General features: G+C 30.7%; 1 protein-coding gene across 1 annotated transcript; it reads left to right on the top strand.

Annotated features, from left to right (window-relative positions):
- The first annotated feature begins 7,785 nt into the window (after positions 1-7,785).
- LOC111689083 (submaxillary gland androgen-regulated protein 3A) lies at positions 7,786-8,445 on the top strand. The gene has a single exon (XM_023451589.2). The coding sequence runs from the start codon at positions 7,837-7,839 to the stop codon at positions 8,371-8,373; it is 537 nt and encodes a 178-aa protein (XP_023307357.2). The 5' UTR covers positions 7,786-7,836; the 3' UTR covers positions 8,374-8,445.
- The last annotated feature ends 1,599 nt before the right edge of the window (positions 8,446-10,044 follow it).

Genomic DNA, 10,044 nt, shown 5'->3' with positions numbered 1-10,044 from the left:
TTCAATAACAAAACATTAAAAAGTTAAAACCCCGAAACCCAGTTTGACATGTAGAACTCAAATCTGGTCACAGAATGACTCCATCACATCTGAGTTTTGTGATCGTATACTTTTATTCTAGGACTAGCACTCAGTATTGTTTTGAAACATGGGTATAGGTTTTGAAAGGGATAATAGAGCATAAAGAGAGGAGAGATTTTTGTGATATAGTATTCTTTTATTCTTGGATTAGCAATCGGGGGATGACCACAATTCATGCCGTGTATTGTTTTGAAACTTAGGTTCTGGAAGGGAGAATCGAAGATTGATTTGAATACATACATTGAATGTAGTTGTGAATACCACAGCGTCAAGTCTGTTTGATGGATCGAATGAAGAATAAATTCTACTTATAATGTTTAAAATCTGGTCTCAGAACGAACGTCTGACATGTAGAACTCAAATCTGGTCATAAAATCACTCCATCAAATCGGATTTTTGTGATATCGTATTCTTTATACCCTACACCACTATAGTGGGGAGGGTATTATACGTTTGTGCTGATGTTTGTAACATACAAAAATATTGGTCCAATACCCACCTTAAAGTATATCGATCGATTCAGAATAATTTTTTGAGTCGATTAAGACATGTCCGTCCGTCCGGCTGGCTGGCTGTCCATGTAAACCTTGTGCGCAAGGTACAGGCCGCAATTTTCAAGATAATTTGATGAAATTTGGACCAAGCATGTTTTTTGGACGAAGCCTATTGAAAATGGTTGAAATCGGTCCATTATTTCACCTAGCCCCCATACAACCGTACCTCCCGATTTGAACTTTTTATGCCATAATTACGTCAAATATTCTGCTATCTCTCTAAAAATTGGCACAAATAAGTTTTATATAAGTATAAATGACACTGCAGATTTACGTAAGGATCGGCCTATATTTGACCCTAGCCTCCATACAAACCCCCCCTCAAAAAATGACTTAAACGTCTAAAATTGACTTGTAACCATTTGTATCGCAATGAAACTCAAGAAAACTAACTGTAATTTAGAAATATATCCTTTTCCCAAATTTACCGAGGATCGGCCCATATTTGACCTATATAAAACCTTTTTAGAAATTTTAGTTTTTTATCAATAAATTTCTTAAATATTTTGGAATTATGGTAATATTCAACATAAAAGTTTCTTTACAAAAAATAAAAATTTTATAAGTAAAAATTTTAAAAATATACTCATGGTGTAGGGTATTATATGGTCGGCCATGCCCGACTATACTTTCCTACTTGTTTATTCTTGTATTAGCACTCGGGGGTTGACCACTATTCATGTAGTGTTTTGTTTTGAAACTTGGGAAAAGTTTCTGGAATGGAAAATATAGGATTGATTTGAATCTGTTTGATGGTTTGAATGAAAAATAAATTCTCCCTATAATGTTTAAGCTACTCACAGGAATGTTTGTAATGACGTGTACTAGTATCGGGATCAAGTACCCTAATATCAAGAGGACACCTTCCATTGTAAAATCGATATAAACAAACGTTGCAACGAGTCTCAAGTGAATCAATAAAATTGAATAACCTATTGACTACCTTCGCCCTCTCTTAAACGCGGTCTAGTAATCCATTTTTTGATCAAATAGAAGTGATTTTAGTAATGAGGAGATCAGATGGTTCTTGAATGCTTCTTTTGTCACCTTAACAATGTTTTTAGTCCAGCGGTCATCGATCGCACTTCTTAGCCCAGAATATCTAGAGTTTCCAAAGGAAAACAGCATCTGCTATTTTGTTATGCAACATAGCCCCAATCTCGTAAGGGCTTAGACTATAATTGAATGATTAAGAATAACAGATTCTGGTGTCATGAACGAACGAGTATTTTTCGAAGTTTAATAATGAATGTCCTTTACGAAATTTGTTACCCATAAACTCTTTTGATCAAATTGAATCTCTAATAATAAAAAAAAATAAATCGAGAGAAATTTTTACCAAAAGCAAAGATTTTTGATGAATCTGTCTCTAAGAAAGCAATAGCCGATCGCTAAGCAAACTGTTGAACCCTAATTAATTGACCAGGTGGAATATATCTGTCATAGTTACTGATACCCTTTCGAGCTAGGAGAGTGGTTGATCGCATTTCGGCAAACAAGAATAACTTTCGAATAACTTATCTAAAAGGTTAGCATTAATAAGCAGGCCAGCAGATAAGTAACTCGTATGCCTTGTGGTCCATTGTGATACCCATAGTATTGCCATATGTTAGAAGAATGGTTTCCTCACTATTTTCTTTGATTTATTTTTTGTTGCGGTCTTCGTGAAAACCAGCCGGTGTTCCAAAACTTATCATGTTCACTAGTGACTCATCTCTGAGATAGCCCAGATCATAGAAAAGAAATCTACCTAGGTAGTTGGTCTATGCTCATTTAACCGCGTCAGTGAATGTCATCATTGAAAAGCGTCAGAATTGAGAAACTTGTATTATCCATTAAAATTTTAGCGAACGCGTCTTTTCTTACTCCACCGATAAACATTAAGATCCTTCGTACATATGGCACACGAAGATTTTGCCTTTTTATTCAGCTTATCAGTATGATCGTATTTTTTATTACGGCATATTCTGAAAGTTTCCTTGTTTTGTCGAACTGAAAGTCCAATCGGTCCCCTGTTATATCTTATTCGTAGATTTCCAAAATTTTCACTGCTAATATACGTTTATCATGAATAGTTCCATCTCATCGATCTAATACACATGTAATCCTTTCAGACCGAAAAAGTAGACGTCAAAATGTAAATGATACTGTATAGTAAGTTTATGATCTCTTTAGGAGCGGCAAATAATACATATTTATTTAAATTAATAGTGAGTTTTTCATAATCTGTCATATCATACTGTATTCCAAAGTCGACTAGTATCAATATTAATCACTTCACTAAGGTTAACATGCAACTGAGTAAAATTTTAGTTTCGTCATTTTTTTTAAAGCAGCTGTATATATGTACTTATGTATGTATGTATCTTTCTACTATTGACTAGAAAATATTCGAGTGGAATTTTCTACTCTAACGTAGTATGGTCCACTAATAATGCACTCCTAAGCCGTAAACTGCAACAGTTGCAGCGTTTGCACATTCTGCCAACTGCATCTAGCACTGTATCTGTGTTGGTAGTACAATGCAGCTTTAACGGTTTAGCGGTTGATCAAACACACTTACACACCACGTACGATGAGCTCGTTGTATTCAACCATATACCTATCTATAATTACGCGTGTTTATCTTGGAAGTTTTTTTTTGTATTTCTTTGGTTGGTACCGTACAAATACAGGTTGTTTTCATTGTTTTCAATTTACGTCTTTTTCGTTTATTTTTTGGGATTTTTTTTAAGTTCTGCGACTTTGTTTTCATTTACGTTGTCATACTTTGAACTTTTATACACATGTTAATTTAAGTGAAGTGAACATTTTAAACTCGTTTCATTAGATTAATATTAATAAATTAATTTTTATTTTTACTTATAAATGAGAGTGTTATTATCTTTTTGTTTATTTGTAGGAGTTTTTTTTCAATTTTATTTTTATTTAAAAATAGTCCACAGAAAAATAATAACAATCAAAAAAGATTGTTTGTTTTGGTTCTGTTAATTAAGAAATATGAGAATTTTTTTTTTGTTTTAAGATAGGTATATGCTTTCTCATTTAGCTATAATGACATACAGTTCATATTATACGCTACACTATAGTCCAGATTATAGACCAGACTACCTACATACTAAACTATAAATAAAACTACTTGCTTAACTGTTGACTAGACTACAGTTCACACTTTATACTAGATTATAGACTAGACTATAGACTAGAATATAGACTAGACTATAGACTAGACTATAGACTAGACTATAGACTAGACTATAGACTAGACTATAGACTAGACTATAGACTAGACTATAGACTAGACTATAGACTAGACTATAGACTAGACTATAGACTAAAGTCCAGACTATAGACTAAACTATAGATTAGACTAAAGTCCAGACTATAGACTAGACTATAGTCCAGACTATAAACTAGACTAGACTAAAGTCCAGAATACAAACTGGAATATGGTTCATTATATATTCTGGATATAGACTAAACTGTAGTCCAGACTGTAGACTAAACTGTAGTCCAGACAGTAGTCCAGACTATAGACTTGACTATAATCCAGACATTGGACTATACTTTAGTCTAGACTATAGATTGAAGTATAGTTCAACCTAGAGACTAGACTATAGTCCAGACTTTATACTAGATTATAATCAAGAATTTGACGAAACTAGACTACAGACTAGACTATTGACTAGATTATAGTTCAGACTTAAGACTAGATTATAGTCCAGACTATAGACTAGACTATAAACTAGACTATAGTCCAGACTATAGAATAAACTATACTTTAACCTAAAGACTAGATTACAATCAAGAATTTGACTAGACTACAGCAAGACTCTTGACTAGATTATAGTTCATAATAAAGACTAGATTATAGTCCAGACTATAGATTACTCTGTAGCCCAACCTATATACTAGACTATAGCCCAGATATGGATTACACTATAATCTATAGAATAGACAATAGTGCTATAGAATAAACTAGAATATAGAGAAGATTTTAGTCCAGGCTATACTCCACACTGTAGACTAGGTTTTAGTACAATAGACAATAGATTACACTATGGTGAAAACTATGTACTAGATTATAGCCCAGATATGGATTTTACTATAGTCCAACTTATAGAGCACAAATGAATATTTGTAATAAGATAAATTTCAATTAGCAAGTTTTGGAATATAAAAGTATTATAAAACCATTATGAAAAACAGAAGTTTAAAGGTCTCATTCACAAATTTTTATCAAAGGTTTATAAATTAAAAATACAAAATTTGTTCCATAAAACTTTGATAAATGTTTATGAATAAGGCAGTAAATTAGTAAAATAATATTATTAGTTTATTCTAGATGTTCAGCAAAAAATTTAAATTCTTTTTAATGGCTGGACTTTTTTGCTATTTTTTATTATTAGACTTCTAGTTGCATCATACATAAATTTATTACATCTCATTGATTGTTATTACTCTAGCCGGGTTGTTGAGTATGCGCGTATAATTTTGTTTTAGCCAAAAACAGAATTTAAGCCATAATTGTACATTGAACTTTTAAATTCAAGCGTTTACGACTCACATACAAGTTTGCGGTAAATGCGTTCGTTGCAATGTTAAATTGATGTTACATCATGCATGTTCAAAAACTGATGCAATGTAAAATGTATTTGATGTATTTGTTTTGATTTTTTTTTTCTTATTTTTTTAAGAATTATTAAGATCCAAGTAGCATTGGAATAAAAAAACCCCATTCATGATAAACTGGGTAGACTGGTAGTCAAGTCATATTATTTTCATTAAAATCTTATAGAAAGTTCTTTCAACTTGAAATTTAGCAGTGTGATACTTAATGTACATTTTTTGGATTTTAATAAAATTTAATAATAAAATATTGTAATCAAGGATATATTTATGTAAATTATTAAAACTGGTAGTCAAGCGAGATTATTTGCTTTTAATTTATAGAAAGTTCTTTAAACTTCATAAATATTTTTTAATTTTTAAAATTTTTGTGATAAGCCATAAATTAAAATTGTTCATAATTAAACCTATAACTCGAAAGTCACAAAATGAAATTTTTGTCTGAACCTAAAACGTAAAAATTCTTAAACTTTATTTGGTATACGACAAAGTCTAAAGCTTTAAATTGTTATTATTTTTATGTGTAAAAAGTTTAACTAATTTCATATTTCAATTAACGTAATACGACAATTTAAGTAATTTCTATTGCTCTATAACACGTTTTAAGAATACTAACTACTTATCTCTAGTATCTCTCGTATCTTATTTAAATATATGACACATCTCTAGTTGTCAACTAAATATAATAAAAAAAACATATGTAAATATAACATTATTATCTTAAACATTTCCAAAAGTACAAGATAAATAAAAATAATGTAAAGTTTATCAAGTTTTATCTTTGTTCCTGCAAATATTTAAAATTACTTAATTATAAATATAAGATAGTAGCTATATCAAAAGGTCACTGACAGTTCTTGGTCGCAATTTATAGGCCTATGGTATAATCCATAGTATAGTGTATAGTTTGGGCTCTAATCTAATTTATAAGCTGATTTAAAAACAGTAGTCTGGACTATAGTCCATATTCCGCATATGGACTATATAGTCTAGTCTTTACTCTATAGTGTAGTCTAAAGTGTAGTCTATAGTGTAGTCTATAGTATAGTATATAGTCTAGTCTAAAGTGTAGTCTATAGTCTAGTCTAAAGTGTAGTTTATAGTTTAGTCTATAGTCTAGTCTATAGTCTAGTCTATAGTCTAGTCTATAGTCTAGTCTATAGTCTAGTCTATAGTCTAGTCTATAGTTTAGTCTATAGTCTAGTCTATAGTCTAGTCTATAGTCTAGTCTATAGTCTAGTCTATAGTCTAGTCTATAGTGTAGTCTTTAGTCTAGTCTATAGTCTAGTCTATAGTCTAGTCTATAGTCTAGTCTATAGCTTTTTATCTCTATTAATTAAGTACTTTTTGGTCGAAATTATAAGCGATCTAAGTTCCAGCTTATTTTCTCAATTAAAAACATTCTACGAAGTTGTTAATATTCATAGTTGTTTCAGAGATATAGTTGATCACAGATCTTATTCGATATCATAATCTTACATACAATACGAATGTACATACCGTTCATTACATACAATACGCTGCAATGTTATTAATATGAGATCCAATAGATTTTGCAAAGCTTTTTATGTTAGTGACGCTATTTGATAATGTTGTATTATAAAATAATCATTAAAGACTTAATTAAAAATCTAAAAAATATGATTTTTATGTTAAGCGTGTATTATGAAATTCTTAGAATAGATTAGTTTATTAATTATTTATTTAATATTATTTTTAAATACAGTTAATATTTAAAATAAAAACGAAAACAAAAAATCAAGTTACAGTTGTGGACAAAATAATATGTACATATGTAGGTTTATCTAAAAAATTGGTTCAAAATCAAAAGTTTTGAAATCGATAGAAATAAATTTTGTGATTTTTAAAATATATTTTATTTTTGGCTAAAATCAAGTTTTTAAAAACTCAGTCCACTCAGTCCTAAATATTTTTATTTAGTTTTGTAGGAAACGGTGTTTTTTACATCTACGTAATTTGTAAGCACAGGTCTTAATTGTAATCTTAACTTTTATTTTTAAAAATTTATATTTAAAAACAATACGTACATTAGCAATCGGTATTTAACGACTTTAATTTGATCACTATACATACAAGTTATTTATTTTCCATGTTATACGTTTTATGTTTGAATATTTTTTTGCAAAAAAATTTATCGAAATCTGCAAAAATTTAAAACAAAATCTAATGGGACAAGAAATAGCGAAAATATTTGATTTATTATTCTTTTTAACGAAAAAAGAAATTTTTTATTGCCTTACTACAAGTATTTTACTAAAGATTTTTCCTCTAATAAGAACTTGACATTGACGTAAGCACTTAACATAACAATTAATAAATTTAATTCTGAAAAAATATTATTCTTATCAACATAAGTTTAACGTTCGCTATAAATTCATACCAATACAATGATCATAAGATCTAATAATGAAGATTTAATGATCATCTACAATTTGATGGATAATGATAATCCCAGCTTTTTCAAACGAAAGTTTAACTAAGAAAAAAAAAGAAATTTTATTTCTAAAAATCAGTTTGAAAAACTTACTTGATCAGAGAAGACAAAGCGACAATGAAACGCTTACAATGGCTTTTAGGCCTCGTTATAGTGGCTTTTATCTGTATGATGGGCGTGCAAGCCGATAGTGATAGTGGCAGTGATAGTGGTAGTAATGAAAGCGGTAGTAAAGAACATCATAAGAAACATAAATATCCACCACCACCACCACCGCCTGCCGCCTATCCTCATCCATATGGTCATCCTAATTATTATAATCATCCAATTTATATGCCACAAGCACCACCAACACCCTATGGCGGATATTATCCTCCACCTCCTCCCTATTATTATGGCTATCCACCTCAACAACCTCCACCACCACCTCCAGCAAACTATGGTCCTTATGGCGGCTATTACAATCAACCTCCTCTATCCGTACAACAACCTGGACCACCAGGCCCACAATTTCAAGGACCACCAACACAAGAACCTCAAGGATTTCCCGGCATACCTGGTGGGACCAGCACAATTAATCATTCGTTAAAAGTAAATAAGGAATATAAGGAAGATGGTCATCATTATAAGCCTGATGGTACACTAAGCAATTAAACTACATATATATGTTCGTATGTATTTGTATAACTAATACATGTAAATAATAAATAGGTATTAAAAACAAAAGTGTTTTTTTTTAATTTATAATTAAATAATTTTTATTAAAAGATTAGAAAAATAACATAATACTACGTAATTGTGCAATATTCTATAATCGTGTTTATTTTGTTTTGAGTTTTGTTTAGTTCAACCGAAACTGAATTTTTCCGGTAAAACAAAAATAGGTTTTAAAAATCCGAGAAACTTTTTCGATTTTTTTTATACTTCTATAATTAGAACTATATCAGTTTATTGGTTGCATCCTTAATATTACTGATTTCGTCTCTACTGCTGGACTCATTACACTTTTGCTTTAAGTCTTGTTATTTCTTATCGAAACGATGTTTTGACGGATTTAACGGTTAAACGATAACCAGAGAATGAGATTATGGGTCTCAGTCTTTTAGAAGATTATTGGAATTTTTAAGTGCTTTAAGCGACACGTTTCGAAAATGTTCAATTAAAAGTTAAGTTTTTCGAAGATTTTCCATAAAAAGTGCATGTAAACAAAGATCAAAAATATTTTATAAAATAATTGAATTTCTGAGGAATAACACCTTTGGTCCCTTGTGGTCATCTTTTGTTATTGATAGAGTTGACTTCAGCTTTAAAACGTTTCAGCCAAACTGAATCTTGGATGACAGTAGTCAGTGACATGAACCGATTGTGGATTGGCGTTCGTCAACATCTCCGGAACAGGCCTCATTACACAAGCAGTTTTACTCGTCTTAAATTTGCTATTCACTTTGCAAGGGATTCCCTTGTCGATTGTAACTTTCAAATAACTCATCACACCATACCAAGGAGTAATCTCGGCAACATACAATAGTCGACCAATAGTCTGCATACATGAAATATTCGACATTCGTTGCATAAACTCCTAATCTTTAGGATACATACTGGCTTACAGTTTCTGATTTTAATTCATTGAAGTTGAGGCCGGGTTACATTCACTCATTACAGAACCTCTGCAATGTAGCGTGATTAGTCAATTTTAATAAAATTTTTGTCCCTGGTGATTTTTGTTCTAAACACTGATGACACTTCTTCCATATTCGTCATTTCATATTGTTTTGCCATATTTCTAGCAATTCGTTGTTGAAAGTCTCATTCCAAGCGGGTCACATATTAATTTCTAAAACTTGAATACCTTTCCTTTAGCGTACTGTTTAAATATGCACCTACTGCAGCCAAAGTCAGCAAATGACGAATCGAATCATACCGGACAATGGGCATAGTCCGGTATAGTCTATTCCTTTAAGGTGTGAAAAACTTTCGATACTATACTAGCCATTCAATGTATCAGATTACCATGTTCATATTTGTTCGTCCTGTACACACATTTTGATTTTATGACTTTTACCAGGTGGTAAATCGTTTATCAATTTTCTCCTTCATTGTAGCTTTCCAATCGTTTTAGTTTTCTGATGACATTGTTTCATTTTCTATACCTGGATCATCATCTATCTATCTATCTATCTATATATCTATCTATCTATATATCTATCTATATATCTCTCTATATATCTATCTATCTATCTATCTATCTATCTATCTATCTATCTATCTATCTATCTATCTATCTATCTATCTATATATCTATCTATCTATCTATCTATCTATCTA

The sequence above is a fragment of the Lucilia cuprina genome, chromosome 2 (genome assembly GCF_022045245.1).
Source record: "Lucilia cuprina isolate Lc7/37 chromosome 2, ASM2204524v1, whole genome shotgun sequence".
NCBI lineage: Eukaryota > Metazoa > Arthropoda > Insecta > Diptera > Calliphoridae > Lucilia > Lucilia cuprina.
The sequence above is the reverse complement of the archived record's forward strand: the minus strand, read 5'-3'. Positions and strand labels throughout refer to the sequence as shown.

Coding starts and splice junctions, on each gene's coding strand:
- LOC111689083 (XM_023451589.2), top strand. CDS start 7,837: ATGAAACGCTTACAATGGCTTTTAGGCCTCGTTATAGTGGCTTTTATC.